Source organism: Tenebrio molitor, chromosome 1 (genome assembly GCF_963966145.1).
Source record: "Tenebrio molitor chromosome 1, icTenMoli1.1, whole genome shotgun sequence".
Taxonomy (NCBI): Eukaryota; Metazoa; Arthropoda; class Insecta; order Coleoptera; family Tenebrionidae; genus Tenebrio; species Tenebrio molitor.
Window position 1 is genome coordinate 5,398,569 of NC_091046.1, and position 21,266 is coordinate 5,419,834.

General features: G+C 42.3%; 1 protein-coding gene across 4 annotated transcripts in view; it reads right to left on the bottom strand.

Annotated features, from left to right (window-relative positions):
• Sh (Potassium voltage-gated channel protein Shaker) overlaps nt 1-20,688 on the bottom strand; it is a 227,652-nt gene extending 206,964 nt beyond the window's left edge. For 3 of the 4 annotated variants that reach the window (XR_011160381.1, XM_069051426.1, XM_069051434.1), the window contains exon 1: nt 19,978-20,677. Coding sequence is in view for 3 of the 4 variants with exons in the window: in XM_069051426.1 (XP_068907527.1) it covers nt 19,978-20,111 (134 nt within the window). In the remaining variant the exon portion in view is untranslated. Of the gene's footprint in view, nt 1-19,977 lie in introns of all 4 variants that reach the window. The other variant, XM_069051504.1, reaches the window with a different exon arrangement.
• Nucleotides 20,689-21,266: the final 578 nt, after the last annotated feature.

The window sequence follows — 21,266 nt, forward strand, 5'->3', positions numbered from 1 at the left end:
GGCGAGAAAGGGGCTAAATATAAACAAATATAGCTTGGAACCAATTGACAGGTCCAATCAATTACCTAGATCAGATTTTAACAGTCCTGGAAGTGTCGCTCCCGGTGCAGCAATGAGAGCTTTCAGTCTCTTTTCGTCCGCACGAAGGAGCAAGATGTAGATACCAAGCAAGACTAATCTCATTTTCAACCGCGACTTTATTTATTGTCCGTAATTTCAAAGTCGATCGTTCGCCCTCTTTTCAATTTAGAAATTGCGACGAACGCGCCAATTTTCATCGCCGCCGCCGCAATCATTGAAAACATGACGGCGTTTAATGAAAAAATACGCCATTAAAGGATTATTGCAATCTCTGTTACCATTTTCAAAAACCCATAAAACCGATCCGGCACATAACGGATAATTTAATGTCGTGTGAACGATTCCGAAATTTAATTGTTCAGTTTTAATCGGGAATATGTGGTGGTTTTCACCCCGATCCGGAAACTATGTTTGTTAAATTAAGAGGATAAAATTTTCCTCATAATGGGGTTCGTCTTGGCTAAATCGAGGAAAAACGACGCCGATATATTACGACGCTAATTTCCGTTTCACATTTCAGGGAAATGTCGGCAAATTTAGAACGACTACAAAACTAGCTTGATAACTGAGCGAAAGCTGCACATTAAAATTACGTCGTTTCAGGAGACGGCTCGCGGTCTGAAAACACGTTTCAGTTCCAGCTGTTCCGCGCTTTCAGGACGCGACCGGCTGAAAGAAAACAGAACGAATTTTGCAAGATAAATAAAAGAGTGTTGATTTGGGGCAATTGGTGGTACGTTTAGGCGTCTCGCAGATACTTTTCACTATCAAATTTTAAATTAAGCAATTCATTGTGCTCGAAAGCTCTCCCAGCTCATTTGTTTGCTAACCCTCGCGTTTGTTGGGGTTTTGACCACCACTTCCACTAAGGTCGTTCAACATGACGGAACCCTCACCACCGAAAGAGAGGATCTGCTGGAATGCAGGAATTAAGAAAATATTCTGCGCATTGCGAAAATACAGACAACGGAATCTTCAACGCCACAATTTTAATTCTTAATAATTAGAAAATGCAACACTTTAACCAACTCAGAAAATTAGAATTTGGTGTCTGGATTATTTAACAAATTAAAAAACAATCCTGTTCACTGTTCATTTTTAGTTGTGATGCACTAAAAATTTGCTTGAATTGGAGTGGAACGAGTTACTCAATTCCTCTAAAGCTCAAATGTCAATCATTTTTCATCAGGGTTACCAATCGTCTTAAAGCTCGCTTTGTTATTATTCTAAGACAAATTTCATTAAACTACAACATGTTCATCAGGATAAACTCCGAAAGTTTCTCGAGATGGGAATAAAAAAATAATTTTGCCTTAGTGACCTGACCTGATCTCACTTAGTTTTTCATTAATTCTTAAACATTATTATCTACATATTTGAGAAACGTTGATTTTATTAAATATTTTTCTTGGACGTAGTTCTCAAAGTGTTAGATTTTGAATTGGAAGATTCAAAGTTATTAAAATATTACCAAAAACACCAACAAAATATGTAATTTCTTTAAACCTACTTTCATTATTATCAGAAGATAACAATTATTTTACATCAGTAAAGAATCACCAAAATATGATAGACAATCTTGCAAAATACAACTAATTTAATTGAAAAAACTATTATTTTCAAATAAGATTATCCCCACGAGATAACTAAAGAGCGTTCAAAAAAAAATTGTCACGTGATTTGGTGCTTTTGTTTTCGTTAACGTATGCCCTAGGTTAATCAGTTGTCAAACGTCATCTGGCGAATAAGCAGTGATGTGAATTACATTTTTTGTAAAAATCAGTTCTTTTTTAAACAAAACAATAAACAATTTTTTGTTCTATCGGGCGTTCATTTAAATTTATCCTCAAAGTAGGCGTTGAAGAGTCGATTGTGAACGCACCACGGATTACAGATCACGGTTCACCTGTTTAAATCTAACCTCACTTTTTACGTTCTTTGTGTCTTTACTGTGCGGACTGACGAGTGGTGCGTTCACAATCGACTCTTCAACGCCAACTTTGAGGATAAATTTAAATGAACACCCGATATAAGTGTTACGTGATAGTTTTTACTTTAGATGGATGCTTTCATTTGGAACAAAGTAATGAGGTTGTATCTGAAGGAAATGTCAAAGCATACCAACTAAAAAGACGATCTGCGTTTGTAAAAGAAAAAGAAAAGCACACCCAGCTTGACAACGATTTCTTTTTGAACGCTTATTATTTAAATTTTATTTTATTTTAACATGACACTATCCAAAAAAAGGATCAGGTGGAATGCAGGAATTAAGAACATATTCACCGCATTGCGAAAACAGAGACAATGGAATCTCCAAGGCCACAATTTTAATTCTTAAGAATTAGAAATTGCAATTTAGAAAATTTATTGATTAAAACAAATTAAAAACAATCGTTATCACCGTCCGTTTTGTTCATTTTTGGTTGTGAAAATTGTACTAAAAACCCCATTTGTTTGAACAAGAGTGGAACTCGTTACTCAATCCCTCTAAAGCGCAACCGTCAATCATTTTTCATCAGTGTCACTAATCGTCTTAAAGCACGCTTTGTTATTCGCGAACAAATTTCATCAAACTGCAATATATTCATCAAGATAAACTCCGAAAGTTTACGGGAATGGAACTCGATAATACTCTGAAAGCTCCAATACAGAAATCCTTTACATCGATTTCATTCTCTCGGTTTCAGTAATTTTACTCAATACAATGGTCGGATTTTTATTTCGGATGCGTTCAATAAGAAAATCCTCGCTTTACGACCGGGTGGACCTCTTAATTTTTATTTATTTAACGGGAGTCCTTAAGGACTCGATCCAGGACAGCTTCCATCGTCTGGTCCCCTTGTTTAGTTACAAGGTGTCTTTCCAGCACTGCATTATGAAGCTTATCAGTATTCACACGTCATGTGTGACATGTTACGTTCAGTCTTCAAAGCTCTGGTTGACACACAATAAATCACCCAACAGAGAGTCGCACCAACTTTTCGAAACAAAGATAAAATATAAATTGCTTTCAGGTCGTATTTACATATTCATAGTGTTGCACAGCTTAAAGCGCCGCCTCATGATTAAAGCTAACACCGGATTTGGGCCACACAATCTTACGATATCGTGCACAAATTTCCTGACGTTATCTGCCCCATGACATATGGCATTCCTCCGTTACAAGTTCCATTGAGAAATCAGCCCCACCACGAACACTTCCATTTAAATTGTAAAAACAAGCATTTTATTCATGAAGGGGTGCACCTGGAAGGACGACAGAAAAGGTGGAGTTTGTGCAAGTTTAAAAATGAAAAGTGTGTCGAGAAAATTTAAATGTCAATACGGGTAAGGAAATTTCGCGCGGTCTCTGGACAATTCAGGAAAAATAGAGGTGGAAAATGCAGCGGGAATGCTTCCTCGTGGGATGCATCCGTTTCCCTGCGATAATATTCTCAGTTGGCGCGTTTTGTTTGGAAGTTTTTTAATGGCCCATAAAGTACTTCTAAGCCCGCCAATAAAACGTACTGAAAGTGCAATAATCAGATCGAAATTGTTGAATTTTACATGAGACACGCTATTTACAGCAGCAGCACACTGTTCGAAATAATGAAATAAATATTTATAGAAAACACAATCTAGGATATTACAGACAGACATTTTTGTTTTCAACATGGTTCTATTGTTGAAGGAAGAATAGGTAAACCAGTTGGATTATGCAAATGCTTCGGGTAATTTTATTCATGTTGCCACGGTTCAAACTGGCCAGAGGGCACAATACTTGGGCTAGCTCGATCTCAGGGCGCCACTTGCGGCGAAGTCGAGGGTTCTTTTGGTAGCAGGCCCCGCAAGTAGCCTGCTGACCTGGCCAGGAGAGGTGTTTGAAGTTCGCGAGAACGAAAAGAAACGCACAAAGTGGACGTGGCTGGACCTAGGCGCTATTCAAACAGGCGAAACCAAAAAAATACAGACGGGCGAGCTGAGGGGGGGTAGTATTGATACACACTATGTAAGTGAAAATTGAATGTAATTGAAATGACTGTAGTTATATTTGAATTGATATAAATATATGAATGGATAAATATATGAATTGATATAAATATAAATGTGAATTGATATAAAAATGTACAATAACAAGGGGGTGGAAACTCGGTTCCAGCAATCCGGCCGAAATAGCTATTTCCGCAGAGCTTTACAATAAGCGAATCTCGCTGATGTCTACGCGGAGATGTTAACAAGGTTATAATGTGATATATATAACAAAAGTACGTGAGCTATTTCACTTGCTAGATTGAGTTAGTTTGTAAATTATGATATGGTTAGTAAGATATTTAGAAAAAGGTTAGATAAAATGAAATTGAGTCGAATAAGAGGGGTGGCTTGCCGGTCTCCAGGAGCAGTCCGCGCTCAGGGGCCGTAGAGGAGCGTGTCCTTTCCCAGTCGTTCGGGGATCTGGTGGCAAAGTCCTTTGAGCGGAGCTGACGGTTCTAGAGACGAGACTGGAGCCACAGAGGTCTCGGGCGCGTCGACGATGAGCCCGACGCACGGTTTTCTCTTGACCTCGACGTAAGACGGTTGGGGTCGAAGTCTAGGGGGTGGAGATGGGGGATTCCCCTCAGGCAAGGGAAATGCCTCGCAGAAGTCTACTTCGATTGCGTCACGAGCCTTAGCGTTTGGACCAAAATCCTCCCTAAGCGGAGTTGGAAGGGTGCGTTCAAATTTTCCACACGGAGACGATACAGCACACCATCCACAAGGTTTCGACGAATACGAAGATCCCTGGCACCAGGTAATAAATTGATTTCACTCGAACGAAACGGTCCGCAAAGGCACGTGGCACGGTAGATTCAGAAGAGAAAAAAAGTGAGTGAAGATTCTCCTGATAAGATGGAATATTCTCGAAGGAGTCGCGCGCGCGCTTGTCTTCGCGCTAGCAAAAGAGGGAATTTTGTAGGCAACCAACGATTCCTGAAGAGGTATGTTGGGCGAAAAACCAAGGGTGACAAGGCCCTCTTTTCCTCCAAAAGAAAAATTTTTGAAGAAAATTTTTCTTTGAACCTCTGCCAACAAAAAAACAAAAAAATGAGAAGCGGGGTGGACTTTTGGGGTGAAGCCCGGGGTTTCCACTGACCCAGTACAATGTAGACGTACCAGCCTGAAATTGATGTGAAGCCGTATAGCCGCTTCGACGCTTAAACAGAGCGAATGACTACTCCGGTAACAAAGTCTATAAAACAAAATATCTCGAAGAAGAGGTGCGGTGCACATGGCGGTCGAGCGACACACTCGCAAGAGGAACGGAAATGTGGAGAAAGAAACATAGAGATAAATTGAAAGAAGATCCAACTCAACGACGGTCGTGTCCACCTGCCATGTTCCACTGCAAAATCTTCTCCGACCTGCGCCAACTGCCAGGAATTTTTCGGTCTCGTGGACCTCGCGATCGGAAGAAAACACTTGGGTCTAGCCTGGTTTTGTGGTGGATTGCTCCCCAAAACCAGCTAGATGTCAAGACAACAACAAAGACGAAATCGGTAACAAAAAGGAATGTCGAAATTGAGAAACTTGAAGGTGGTGGGTTAGGGTTACAAGGACCGACTAACGGCCAAAACCAAACGATAACGATAATGACAACCATACCGACCACGATCTTACTGCACCACGGCAAGGGGATAAATCCGAGATTTAAAAAAAAAACAAAAATTCAAAACAAAGTTTAGCTCTTAGAGTCGACCGAGTCGACAGAGGACGCGTTTGATTCGTCTATGACCATAGGGGAGCTTGCCCTATTTATGTGGTTTAGGATGCGCCAGGGGTGTGGTCATTACAGCCCTATCACAATGTGAAATTTACTTATGTGACATCATCATAGGGATCTCGAACAGGTTTTAGGTCTTGGACGTGCCAATGGCCTCTTTTAATACCGGTATCGTCTGTCAGCTCATACGTTCCGTAACCGATTTTCCGGGCGATTTTGAACGGGCCAACGAATTTCGGACCTAATTTGGCGGTGTAGTGGCCAACCGCGTCTGAGAGACTTTTGTCTCGGCGCCATACCAACTGTCCGGGCTGGTAGTCCACGGGACGCCTGCGTAAGTCATAGACTCGTTTGTTTTTCTCGTGCGCAGTTTGGAGTCGGTTTGCGATTTCTCCAAAGAGTTTCTGGAAACCTAGCTGACGCTTTTGAACAAAGTCCTCTAATCGCGGGTCCGCGGGAGATAGTGGATGATAGTGTTCGCTACCCAAGACTTTGTGCTCACGCCCGAAATTTGCGAAGTACGGACTGTATCCAGTGGTTTCGTGGCATGCTGTGCGAATCGCACAACCGATTGCGGCCAAATGGTCGGACCAGTGGCGATGATCGGACTTGATGTACGTGGCGATCATGGTCTTGACCACTCTATTCGTTCGTTCGGTCGGATCGGCACGGGGATAGTGATGGGGCGTATACTGTATTTTGACTTCGTACCTCTCGCACAACGCTCGAAAAGATCTGCCTCTCAATTGCGTGCCGTTGTCGCAAATCAACATTCGGGGGGTGCCGTATACCAAGAAGATTTGTTCTTCAACGCATTTGGTGAGCGCTTTGGCTGTCGCCGATCGCATAGGAAATGTCAGAACATACTTCGTGAAATAATCGGTGACGACCAGCGCGTACACGTAACCCTGCGCAGAACGCGGAAATGGGCCGATAAAATCCAAGCTTATCAATTCCCATGGCGCGGTAGGGGCGACACGTTTTCCCATCAGACCAGCTGGAGGTTTCTGCTCCACTTTGTGCTGAGCACAGTCTTTGCAACCGACAACGTAACGCACTACGTCGGCTTTCATTTTAGGCCAATAGTACCTAGTCCGGATTTTCTGAAAGGTCTTGAAGATACCAACGTGTCCGGAAGTGACTTCATCGTGGTAACGTCGGAGAATTTTGACGCGATAATCTTTCGGAACGACTCGCTTCCAGTAGTCTCGTTCGAGGGACAGTTCTGGAATTTGACAGCGAGTGTACTTCAACAGTATTCCGTCCTCGACTCGGTACTGAGGGTATTTGAGAGGTTTTGCCGCGACCTCGGTCCGTAACCGATGATACCACGGGTCTTTAGTATCGCTGAAAGACGGATCGAAGTCAGTGACGGCGGTGATCGGAACGGATCGCGACAGCATGTCGGGAACGACGTTGTCCTTGCCGGGACGATGTTTGATCTCAAAATCGTAGGGTTGGAGGCGTAAGGCCCATCTGGCGAGACGACCTTGAGGGTCTTTCAAGCGATTCAACCACAGTAAACTGTGGTGATCGGTGATCACAACGAAATGGACTCCCTCCAGATAATGGCGTAATTTTTCGACAGCCCAGATGACGCAAAGGCATTCTCGTTCCGTCGTGGACAGGTTCCGTTCCGCACGGGTTAGCGATCGCGATAGGTAGGAGATGGGTTTCTCCCCGTCATCAAAAGTTTGCGTCAACACGGCACCAAGACCGTACGAAGAGGCGTCACACTGCACAACGAACTGTCGCGAAAAATCTGGAGAAGACAGGATCGGCGCGGAAATGAGCAGTTCTTTCACCCGAACGAAAGCCGAAGAACACTCTTCAGTCCACGAAAATGGGACGCCCTTGCGAGTCAATTGCGCAAGAGGAGCGATAACGGAAGCGAAATGAGGTACGAAACGGCGATACCAACTGGCAGTACCGACGAAGCGACGGACGTCAGAGACGTTCTTTGGTTCCGGGATCTTGAGAATTGCTTCCACCTTAGCGGTGTCTGGTCTCACGCCGTTGCTATCGACCAGGTGACCGAGATAACGTAATTCGGCGCGACAGAATTGACTCTTCTCCCAGTTACACGTTATACCGGCGTCACGGAGACGATCGAATATCTGTCTTAGGACACGAATGTGAGTGTCGAAGTCGGAAGAGGTGACCACAATGTCGTCCATGTATACGAAGACGTAGGGCTGGAGGTCAGCACCTACGACGGAGTCGATGATGCGCTGCCAGGTGGCCGGCGAATTTATTAAACCGAACGGCATTCTTTTGAAGTGGTACAGTCCCCGTCCCGGGACAGTAAATGCGGTAAATTCCCGATGTTCTGGAGCGACCTCAACTTGCCAAAAGGCACTCTTGATGTCGAGCGAACTCATATAACGGCAATCGCGTAGCTGGTCCAAAATTGAAGATATGTACGGGAGCGGGTAAGCGTCTGGCTTCGTAACGGAATTTAATTTTCGGTAATCCACGCAAAAACGATACGATCCGTCCTTCTTGGGGACTAAACAAACTGGTGAAGACCAAGCGCTTCGTGAAGGTTCGATTATTCCCTCCCGTAACATTTCCTCAACTTCGGTGTCGATTATCTTTTGCTTCGCGGGCGAAACGGGATAATACCTCTGCTTTATGGGGCGGACGTCCGAAGATATTTCTATGCGATGTTGTACCTCTTTCACTTTCCCGATACGCGCAGGCTGTAGTTGCGACTGTGTCCGGATCAACGATCCCAGCACGGACTTTTGTTGCGGGGTCAGAGATGACTGGTCGAGTAATCCGGAGACGTCTCCCAGAGGTGCAACTCTTACGGTCTGGCTCAAGTCCGAGGAAAAATACCAGACGTCTTTGCTTAAGTCGGGGACGACCTCCATTGTCTTCCAGAAATCCTTTCCCAACAACAACCCTTCTGTCAGATCGGGTACTACGTGTATCTCTACGAGTCGAACTTTCCCCAACAGATCAATCGGAGCCCGAACAGAACCTAGGCTTTTGCAAATTCGACCGTCGGCGACCGTGCAGTCAACGACGCTTGGTTGGAGAGGTAAACCCAAGTTCTGCAATTTTCGCCAGCCGACACCGCCCATGACGGTACGCGAAGCGCCAGAGTCGAGCAACCCGAGAAAAGGAGTTCCCGCGATCTTTACTCTTAGGAATGGACGCTCATCGCCGTGTAAATGCGAGAGGACGTAGTCGAGGATGATTCCGGTGCGGTCGATATTAGAAGGAGAACCGGAGGAATGCTCACGACCATCTACTTCCTCCGTGTCCCGTTTCCCGAACACTTACCGCACGTGGCAACGGTGCAATCCGGAGCACCACATCGGTAGCAAAATTTCTTCCGGGGTTCAGCGCACGAACGGAAAGAATGGTTGGGCTTGCCGCAGTTCCAACACTTTCCCGATATGGCCTTCACGGGCCGGACGTCGAGAGAATTGGGGGTGGAGCTCTTCGCCGAAGAGGCCTCCACTTGGACGTATGCGAGGTCAGGTTCTAGACAAATCTGTCCGCGGCGGCGCGTTGGCTGAACGTAGCACTCGACGGATGCTTTTCTGGCTTCCAATAGCCTACTCGCCTCGAGCAACTGATCGCGAGACGTGATCGGAGAGAGACCCAGTTGATTTTGGTAATATGGGGCCAGATTCTTTAAGATGATTTTAAGACGCGTAGCCTCCGGAACTCTGACTGTCACCCGATCAAACATGTTGTCCATCACTGCAGCGAACATCGCGATGCTCTCATCCGGACCCTGAGTTCGGCGACGAATTTCCTCAAACAGCCTGTCGTTATAATCAGCGGGCTGAAACTGATTCCGCAACAAAGCTACCAAGGAGCGCCAGTCGTAAGCGTTTCGGCGAACGGAGCGAAACCACGTCAAAGCTCGTCCTTCGAATAAGTCATTTGCCGATTGGAATAATTCCTCCTCCGTGACGTTTCGCGAGACACGCAACTCTTCGACTCTCATTAGGAAAGCGCTTAACGAAAGGCGAGAGTCCTCACCGGAGAATTTGAGGTTCCACTTGTAAACCGGAACACTAGGTGCCCTAAACGAGGTGTCGCCTCGCGCGAAAGAAGTAGCGGCGGTAGGTGATGTCTCGACATCGGAGTCTTCTCCGCTATCAACGTTTAGCAAACTGACATCTAACGCTCCTAGAGACTGATCGGCGGTAGCATGTCTAACCTTGTATTCCATGTCGGAATTCGAGTTGAGTAAGGACACTACTATCTTCGAAATGGCTGACTGATTAACGGTCTCGGCAGACCTAACCGTATTCGCCCGTCCCAAAGCACACGCTAATTTTGACAGGATTTTCTTGCGACCGGTTTCTGAAATTCCGTCGAAATCGTCCACGAGAGCTTTAATTTCCTCCGCTTTCTGAGTGAGGGCGGCAAGATCTTCCGCGACGGTAAACGGATGAGCCGGATAACTGAGTGGATTGGGACCACGCTCCATACGCAACAAGTTCCGCAAGGTTTTCCGCATCTGTTCTACGGTTCCCACTTCGGTTAACCCTCTAACAGCTAATTCGTAAACCAGCTCGTCTTGAGCTAAAACGGTTCACTTCGTACTGCAGACTAGCCATGTTCAACGGAAGTTTGACTCCGTTTCCCGAACCGAAATAAATAAAGTGACAGAGTCACGTCAGAGCCAAGACAAAATGGAGATAGTTAGAAATCGAACTGAATATCAATAGTAAGTATCAAACACCCTATCAGCTCGTCACTTTTATTCGCCTGAAGTAAGGTAAATCAAAATTGAAAATCGAAAACTGAGAATAATCGCCTCGGGCCCCACGTTGGGCGCCAAAATATTATGCCACGGTTCAAACTGGCCAGAGGGCACAATACTTGGGCTAGCTCGATCTCAGGGCGCCACTTGCGGCGAAGTCGAGGGTTCTTTTGGTAGCAGGCCCCGCAAGTAGCCTGCTGACCTGGCCAGGAGAGGTGTTTGAAGTTCGCGAGAACGAAAAGAAACGCACAAAGTGGACGTGGCTGGACCTAGGCGCTATTCAAACAGGCGAAACCAAAAAAATACAGACGGGCGAGCTGAGGGGGGGTAGTATTGATACACACTATGTAAGTGAAAATTGAATGTAATTGAAATGACTGTAGTTATATTTGAATTGATATAAATATATGAATGGATAAATATATGAATTGATATAAATATAAATGTGAATTGATATAAAAATGTACAATAACAAGGGGGTGGAAACTCGGTTCCAGCAATCCGGCCGAAATAGCTATTTCCGCAGAGCTTTACAATAAGCGAATCTCGCTGATGTCTACGCGGAGATGTTAACAAGGTTATAATGTGATATATATAACAAAAGTACGTGAGCTATTTCACTTGCTAGATTGAGTTAGTTTGTAAATTATGATATGGTTAGTAAGATATTTAGAAAAAGGTTAGATAAAATGAAATTGAGTCGAATAAGAGGGGTGGCTTGCCGGTCTCCAGGAGCAGTCCGCGCTCAGGGGCCGTAGAGGAGCGTGTCCTTTCCCAGTCGTTCGGGGATCTGGTGGCAAAGTCCTTTGAGCGGAGCTGACGGTTCTAGAGACGAGACTGGAGCCACAGAGGTCTCGGGCGCGTCGACGATGAGCCCGACGCACGGTTTTCTCTTGACCTCGACGTAAGACGGTTGGGGTCGAAGTCTAGGGGGTGGAGATGGGGGATTCCCCTCAGGCAAGGGAAATGCCTCGCAGAAGTCTACTTCGATTGCGTCACGAGCCTTAGCGTTTGGACCAAAATCCTCCCTAAGCGGAGTTGGAAGGGTGCGTTCAAATTTTCCACACGGAGACGATACAGCACACCATCCACAAGGTTTCGACGAATACGAAGATCCCTGGCACCAGGTAATAAATTGATTTCACTCGAACGAAACGGTCCGCAAAGGCACGTGGCACGGTAGATTCAGAAGAGAAAAAAAGTGAGTGAAGATTCTCCTGATAAGATGGAATATTCTCGAAGGAGTCGCGCGCGCGCTTGTCTTCGCGCTAGCAAAAGAGGGAATTTTGTAGGCAACCAACGATTCCTGAAGAGGTATGTTGGGCGAAAAACCAAGGGTGACAATGTCCCTAAAAAATTCTTTGGTAGATATCGCTCGAAATGTATCATTGGATTAGATTTGCAATGATCAGTCGAAACACAATCGAGCGAAAAGTCTGGAGGAGTAATGACGTTATGCCGGTTTGAATAATAATATGGAATTACAACCCTCGTCGACAGGACTGCTTCCAGGAAATCGAATTCTTGATCATGACAATCCGGTAAAAGTTCTGCTTGGTTGGATGCCAGACGAGGGATGCAAAGTGTCCAACTATTGTCTCAGCGTCCGGTCAGAGGGAAAAAGCGCATTACAACGCTTATTAAATCCGTGAAAGAGTTTCACCATCGATTACTTCCACGGTGAATTGTACTCGTAATTTGTATCGCTCGGTGCCAAACTTCGCACAAACCGGAAGCTCATATAAATTCTCCAAATCTTAAATAAAACATTTTCATAAAAACTCCTCACACAGGTACGAGGAGGAATTCCATTTTTACGGTTCATAAAATAAGGAGATTTTTATGGGGCGGATATCCCGCGACTTCAGCTCAGTATATACATTTTTTTTTGAAATAAAAAGGTCATCGTCACCGTCTGCAAGTCTGATCAGCATTATTCGAGATTTTTATTAGATATTGAGGATATGAAATCATTTTTTTTTCCAGAAAACTGAGGACACATTCAGTTGAAATAGTTATTTATGCAACGTGTGTATAAAGCACTACTTTTTTGACAAGTGGGAAGTTTATACGGACAAGCGCAGTGAGTGTGTAGTTTCACTCATATGTTGCCTCGGCCGCCACCTCGGCAAACAATTTCCACATTCGTGATAAAAAGCAGCGTTTTAGTACCTTGATAGACAAACAACTATTTTTTTAAGACTGTTAAAAAAGCTATACTGTACTTCACTATTTTAGTGCGTAAAACACATATTTATGGTAATATGTAGTACAAAAAAATAAAAAACCTTGGAAAAAGTGTCGTCGCGTGTCATTATTACGCAAATACATGCACCAAAACAACTGAAGTTCTTTCGCTTTTGGCTTTAGAAACGTCAAATTTTAGAGTTGTGTTTTGATGTTCTTTTTTTCGAATTACAAACAGTCTATAACTTATCACTTGTCTAGGGCTCGTGCGGTGAAACTATTGACGCTCGTTAAAAAAAGTACCACATTATGCACTTGTTGCATAAATTACTATAATTTACGCTACGAAGAAATTGCCCACTTTAGACACATAATATTGATTAAAAAACGACTCTTTTAACGGTGGTGCAAAAATGAAATTATCGAAGTAAAAACTACATTCCACATTTGTCATTTTCCCGTTATTCCAGAAAGATCGGTCGCATATTACAACAAATTATTCATTTTATAAAAACCCATTATTATCCTGTTTAACCTCGCCCACAAACCATAAAAACAAAAAGCATGTAAGTCAACAGAACATATCAACTAAAAGCTAATGACGTTCAAACAAATTACTGTTTGTTTCCACATTTAGATCCCTCGGAAAATTTTTGTGGCTAGTAAAAACACATTCAAAAAATTTTCGTCGAACCCACCCCACACGTTGCGATCAGATCTGTCCTGAAATTGCCCCAATTAGAAAGAACAAAGCGAATTCTTTTACGACCACTAAACCCGGGATTATGGGAGAGCTTTTAAATAAATTGATAAAAGAGCTGATCAACGAGAAAGACTCATTTATTCTTTTACACCACAGTAAAACAAAATGAATTATTTCACATAATTAACTGCGCCGATACAATTCATTGTTGTTTGGGAGCTGTCCCAAATATTTAAATTTTATCGACCCTGCCAATTTTTTACTGGCGGATTAATCCCTATTCGCAACTGATCAACCGAAAGCTGTGCTTCTGAAGATTACTCGGTTTGTTTTTATTCACTCTGACACAATCTCTGCAGAGATAATTAGATAATACCTGGCAGAATTCACTTTGCGTGGAGCTTCGTTTAATAATTACGGCATGTTTGGCAACCGCAATTCTCCAACCAAATTTTGACGGGTTCTTGTTTTCATAGGGTCATAAACCCAGCTCTGTTTAGCTCCCTTGAGCGAGAACATTTCTTCGTCGCGGCCATAAATTACACGCTACCTCGACGACACCTTTCAATTGTGTGAAATTTGCAGGTGCCAAAAAAATAAAGCACGTGTTAATAACTCGTCATAAATTAGGAGTCAAACCCCGCGATCCTCGTCGCAAAAGCGCCACCTTCTGGCGAGCTTTGCACTTTTGTCATTATGACGTCTTGTTTGTGATATTGTTTCGCAACCCTCGGACCTGAATTGTACAAAGTGCGTCGAAAACGTTGATAAATCTGTTCAGTCCTGTCCGGAATAAATAATAATAAGTCGGATGGGTCGGATTAATTCGGACTATTTTTCCTCCCCTTGATTAATTCAGTGAAATGAGAAAAGTTTGGATGAAACAATTCACTGCGACCGAGTGAATTTTGCAACTCTCGACTAAATAAAATAAATCATGTTACCGACTCGAAGTGAAACAATCAAAACTAGAACTTTGTGGGGCCTAGATGTTTCCGCGGAGCTTCAAATTTCTCAAATCTATCTATCCGTCAGTAGTAATGCAGTAAGCTTCTTTTACTGGTGCCATATTGTTTCTTTATAGCATCAGATAGCAAAAATGAGACAATTATGTGTTACTAAATCCATTTTACTACCTTTTCATTACTCGTAAGAATATTATGAGATTCATTCACCACAAGGGTGGCATAAATATCCCAATAGGATTATTTCGGCGGCATTTCAGAGATTAAAAGTATCGCTTGGCATATCTTATCAAAAGTATTTTCATTTACATTACGGCTTGCTCTAATTATAAATAATGAAAAGCTATTTAGCCACCCTCATCAACGAGCCGCTGCGTACATAATAAAGTGAATTAAAGTTTTTAACTCAGATCCTGACTGGAGATTAAAACTAACAGTCGTAAATAAATGTAATAAAATCTGATCGTAATATTAAATTTACGACCTTATAAAGAGAAAATTACTTTAAAGTATGTTACCTTTTATAAGTATTTACTGCCGGTCCAAAAACGAGCTTTAAATAAAAAAATTCACTTTGCTCTCGTAAACTGACGCAAATGCTTCATTAATCGTTAAAAATGAACTGAGTACCTACTTGAGGGGCATTTTGCTGAAAATTTTTATTGGGCGGAGGCAGTTGTCAAAGTGTTCTAGATCACCAAACCATTCAAAATTATTAAAATCTCAATGAACAATATTTAGTTTAAACCAATTTCCATTACTTCGAGAGACGATGATTTTGTTACATATTATTATTTTGGACCAATAAAAGTCCAGTAAAAGATCTAAAAATGGCGAAAAAGTAAAAAACAAAAACCATGGAAAAATTACTTTAATTATTTCTGGACAAAAAGACTTAAATGTTCTTGAAAATTACAAATAAATGAATACGAATCATCCTGCAGGCTACACAGCACCATTTAAGGTAGCCATACACGAGCGGGATTTCCTCAAGGTTCGGCCTGAACAGTCCAAGCCTTGAGGATTTCCTCAAGGTTCGGCCTGAACAGTCCAAGCCTTGAGGAATTCCTCAATGTGTGTGGCGGCGCTCTTGAGGCCGCGGTAGGTCGGAGAGACATAAAAATCCCGAACAAAAATAAATTCTTTTTCCGCCTTGAGGCCAAATTTTTTGTCTCTTGCTGCGTGTTTTGTGTTGGCGATAGTCGGCCTTGAGGATCTTCCGTGTCTGTCTTTAAAGAATTCCCGCTCGTGTATGGCTACCTTTATACTACATTTCAAAAAATATTCTCACGGTTTTAAATATTTAAAAAGTAAATTATAACGAACGGTTAAAAAAATAAATTTTAGAGCTTTTATCTTGAATCCCGATTCGCGGTGGTTCAGAAGTAACACTCCGGTAGCCACTGACGTAATTTCACTAAAACTTGGATTAGTTCATTGAGTCATTATTGTATCTGTACATATTTTGATATATGTATTGTGAAAACACTAAAAATGACAACACATTTCAACTTTATGTGTGTTTGATCATAAACTATGAATAAAAAATTATGTGAGCTGCAAATATTATCTTATTTCATTTTAATACGTCAACAGATCAATTTCGCTTTAAAATAGCGTTGCGTTGTCAAAATAAATTGGTAGTGCGAATGTTTCATTCAAAACCATAATCACATTGTTGGCGAGACACTGTAGTATTAATAAATTTTATATATTGGCCCGGCATTAGAGCTTCCGTTTAAAAATGAGAAAACGGAAAAGGCAGCTGTAAAAGCACTGTTTATTGACATTTCGTAAAATTCAATTTGTCAACGATAAATAAACATGGTTTTAATACCGAACCGAACTGCAACGAAGAACAAAAATGTAACAGTGCGAATTGTTGTCGCTATCGTTGCAAAAATAACACGCCGAGAAAACAAACAGACGCTGCTGCAAATGGAAAAATCAATTACACTTGGGAATATTTTATTTATTTTCTAGGTGTGTCCATTTTTAATGACATCGTTTCGGCAATTTAAAAGCGTCATCGGAGTCTCCGCTGAAATTTATCGCTCTGTACTGAACACTTAGTCATTAAATTAGTAGAGCGCTTACCCGAATTTCAATGAAGGCACTAGAAATAGTTCGCAAAATTCCTCCAACGACAAAGACTGCCCTCGGGTGAAACCCATTACCCCAAGCAGCGCCACATCTGAAGCAACTCCGAATGGGTCGACGTGGAAATTCCCGAATTTATAAAAATTTCACTGAATAGTGAACAGCACCGTTTTCTTGTCTTCGACTTTCACAAAATAACCGTTGAAAAAGGTCGTCGAGATTAGGCGGCGAACTTGATGGAGGATAAATTCAATGTGGCCTTTTATCTTGATCGTGTTCAATGCAGGCGAAAAAGCTCTTGCTGCTTTCTAGACCTTTTTTAATAATACAACGTCCATTCATCAAAATAAGAAAATTTACATCGCACAAACTTGCTTTTGTTGTTTTATGCATATTTCAGTGGGAAACACCGCTGTTGCCGTAATATTCCACTATTTATGGCGCCGCCGTACGACGATAAATCACAAAGGTGTGTCTTAGATTGATCAAATTGTCACCCGAAATTCACCCCTACCCAAAACGCGTCACATTACCAAATCGGGTCGCTAGTTTTACTTCAAGTATCAACGATTTATCGAACGTTTTTCCGTCGGTTAATTTCGGAATGTTCACAGGAATTGACCCCGGCTGCATGGGTCATTTCCAGGGCTGATAACATATTCACATTTAGAAAAGTCACGGAATAGCAAAATTCGCCTAGAACATATTTCATACTTTTCATCTAATTTTTTTAATCACAATTTGTTGTTGGGTGACCAACAAGCAAAAAAAAATGTCGACATGTTTTCACCGTGGACTAATAAAAATGGAAATTAATTGTCTCTAATTTATGGTCACCGCGGAGGTGTGAGAACTTTGTATGTGTGTCAAAGTGGTCAAAAAAAAGAGTTCATGACCTATCATAAACACACAAAAAATCGCCTAATGTAAACAGACGATTTATTTTAGAGTAAAAAAACTAAAACAGGACAGCCTGCACGGTTATCATTTTTCAATTTTCTCCACTGACTTATAAATCGACACGTGTTTTCGTAAGCCAGATATTGCGACTGGAAATAAAAATGATTACTCTGTCCAACTCCTTTCCCTTGATATTACCACCATCGATCACTCCGGAATTAAAAAAGCCATTTCGACATATCTGCTCTAAATATAAAAATGTCGTCAGTAATAACTTGGAAACTACCTGCCTACATTTTAGTTAGTAGTTAATGCGCCCCAATTAATTTCCCGTATAATTTATATGTCGTTATATTTTTACATCGACTGAGCAGCAATAAATTTTAAATAACTAAATAACTCCGGCGATATATTAAAAGTTGTGATTTAATTCTGACAGTAGTGAAATTAAATTTGGTATGAATCCGTATCACACGGTGTAATTTATTGTGCAACAAATCAATACAAAAACTGTGACAACTTAAATTTGAAAATTCGCCGACACAGAGACCAATCGCAACTGGACGAGACAAAGAAAATCGCTACAATCGTGTTTCTGCCGATAAAAATACTTTTTCCAAACGTCTGATTACGAATTTTAATCGCAGTCAAGATCAAAAGTTCGCTGATTTATTCATAAATTCTTCATTTCCCGGGAAAATAATTACAGTTTCTTTCCGACTAGATTAAACGGTGGCGCATGCAGACCTTATCACGAACAAAAATGACGGCAACATTGAAGAGTGACAAATAATAGTTAAAAGCGCTACTCCAACCCCGCATTCAAATCACGCCACGACTATTTTTAAGTCATCCGTGGAGAAAGCGCCCGTCCAGTAATAAATTGCGCGAATTGGAGAACGGGAATCTCCGACAGGACCGCACCGAACACGCTAATAATTAAAGCAACTTGTCTCTTCCTTATGTAATCGCGTAAATAATTTAAATATTGCGAATTTCTTCCACCTTACGTTCGTTTATTTTCCCCAAAGCTCGAAGCGACTCTGTTAAAAATTAATGGTTTTTCAGCTTCGAGCCGAGATCACTGCTTTAACCCCGAAAAAAAAAACTTTCCGGCTATTTTACGATAAAATTGGCGGAGAAATTTTGGCCGCAATGGCTTTTGTTGCGGAAACGAAATTAAATTAGGGACATGAGTCCATTCAGATGCCCATAGCTAATAATGGAGTAGGGAAAAGGGTTACCGAACAAATAAACAATGCTACTTGGGATATTAATAGAAAGCTTAATTAATTATCTCGCTGTTGGGCATGTTATTGTACATTTGTAAAAATTGTATTCACGACAACTCAAGAATTTTGTTCAAAGTTATTACATCAACGGTTAATTATTATACTCCCACTGTGTTTATAAATAATAATTTAATTTGGGTTTCCAACACACAACTTCACTTTGAACATCTGGTGCTTTTAGTTTTGTGCAACTGAAACGTCGTTTAAATTTCATAGCTTTCACCCTGTTCAGATTCAAGCTGAAATGCTGGATGCTGGAAGCGAATTACTTTGTACAAAGTTTTAAAATTTTAAAAAGACGACCGAAATTGCATACAACGTAACACGTGTTATGGGTTGTCTAATGCACCAGTCATAATAAAGCTCAGCGCTTTTTTTTGTTTTAAATTTAAAAAATCCTCCGCAACGACACATCTGGAGGGCGCACATCAAACATTCGCGGTGTTGCTCTTGTCTTATTAAATTCTCTTCAGACTTTAAAAGCAATTTAAATTATAGTTCCAAAAGCTTCTTCACCCGAAGTTTGAAAAGTTAAGCTCCTTCAAACTGGAGCGATCAAGATTACAATAAATAAAGGGAATAAATTACCGAAACGTGTTTAATTATTTTCGGCGGTGCAAAGAAGACCAAAAAATAAATTTCTTTATTGAAGACTTTTCTCGTTTATTTTTACTTCAGAGAATTATTGTCGGCGGCTTGCGTTAAGCTCCTTTAATCCGTAATGAGACCTCAGAAATTGTCAGGATTACGACAATGTGAATAAAGATGGCGAGCTCTCAGACTTTCATCTCCAAAAATAAAAAAACACAACTGTCTGTTGTTAATTAAATTAGAAAAAGTTATTTTCAACTGAAACAATATTTGCGAAAACGTCAGAAATAACAAGAATACATTATATATTTTTCAAATTATTTTTAGGGGTTGAAAAAATAATTGAAATTTTTTATGCCACGTGCAATTTACTTATTTTAAATTGTCGGTATTACTCATGGCACGCTGAGAGTCTCCTGTCAGTATTTTATTGGGGGTAATCTATTTAGAGAATTTTTTTCCCAATGTGAAACTCCCCGGGGGGTAATTTTCTTTCAATATCTTTCGGTTGTGATTCCGGGTAAATGGCAGCGCCATCAGTCATAACGAGCTAATTAGGATTCAGTTCGTGTGGATTGTTGACAATATGAAAACGAGCAATGTCCATTCGGGGGTGGGTGTTAATTAAATTGTTGAGGGGGTAGTTCGGACTGTAGTGAAAAAGTTGTAAAACGACGACCTGTACTTACTGGCTAAGTGTGCGATCTGTGGAAGTGGCTCCGGAGTCGTGGTGGCGGCGCTCCTTGTGGACGATACCCATCAGTTTCATCCAGGCGTTGTTCTTCCCCCCGGGCCCCCCCATCCCGCTCTGCCACATCGTCATGGTTGCGGATCATCACCATAGACCCCCCGACCGAAAAGAAACACAGCCGGTGCTAACACCAGGAAGTCACAACACTAAATCACTGTAAAAGCCCCAAAGGATCACCACCATTGCCGCACTGTCGGTTCTCTTGGTAACTCTGGTTGCGATCCAGATTTTTAACAACTATTCAATCTAGATTCGAACTATTGCGTTAATTTTGGGTGAGGGTAACTGTCGAAATTACGAAGCCTATGTACAACTTCTACAAACTATTTAAAAATGGAAGATAATTGGATAAAAGTAGCGAAAAACTGCCAAAACTATCTATAAACTATCTAGTAAACTACATTGAGCAAGATTTGAAAATTGTTAAAATTGACCTCCTAGGTTTCGATAGTTCTTGGTGAGCACTATTCGCGCGCGTGGTCCTCGTCCTCCGATCCCTTCTTTCTGCACTGGATGGTGGAGAGAGCGTCGAAGACCGCCCGACCTGAGTCCAACAGATCAGTCATCCTTCGGGCCGGCGGCGTTCCAACAGGTGCAGGTTGGCGGCGGCGGCGGCTGTCAGTCGGCGGGCAGACGCGTCGCGACGCGTATTGTACACTGAGGTCCGGGCCTGAGTCCGCGGGGCACGCAGGACAGGGCGCAGGCGCCGCCCACTGCGGACCACCTGGGCCACTGTGATGGGAGATCGCACTGCAGCACCAGCGCATCTCATCCGTCCATTCATCCTGCGGCAAGCACCACTGACACCCTCCACCTGCACCGGATCGTCCCCAAAGGCAATTAGCAGCAGGACCCTTAATCGCCGGCGGCGTCACCGACGACGGCCCACAATAAAATTATAAATATACTATGCCGCAACGCCTGGATCTTCCGGAGGATCCCGCCGCCTCCGGACGTTTCCCGCCGACGGTATGTCGGGCGGCACGAGGTGCTTCCGTAAAGTTTTTTTTCGGTAATGGAGAGAAAAAAAATTAAGCGCATTCTTCCGACCCCACGATCACATATTTTACGCAGTTTGCCACTTCAACAGTTCATCGCTCGCACAAATTCAACAACCCTTCAGAAGAAGGGAATAAATAAAAGCCAATACATTTGATAAAAAAAGGGTGTCGGCAGTATTTTACTCGGATGGCGGCGGTTCCGAGCGACAGAAAGTTGTCATAACTT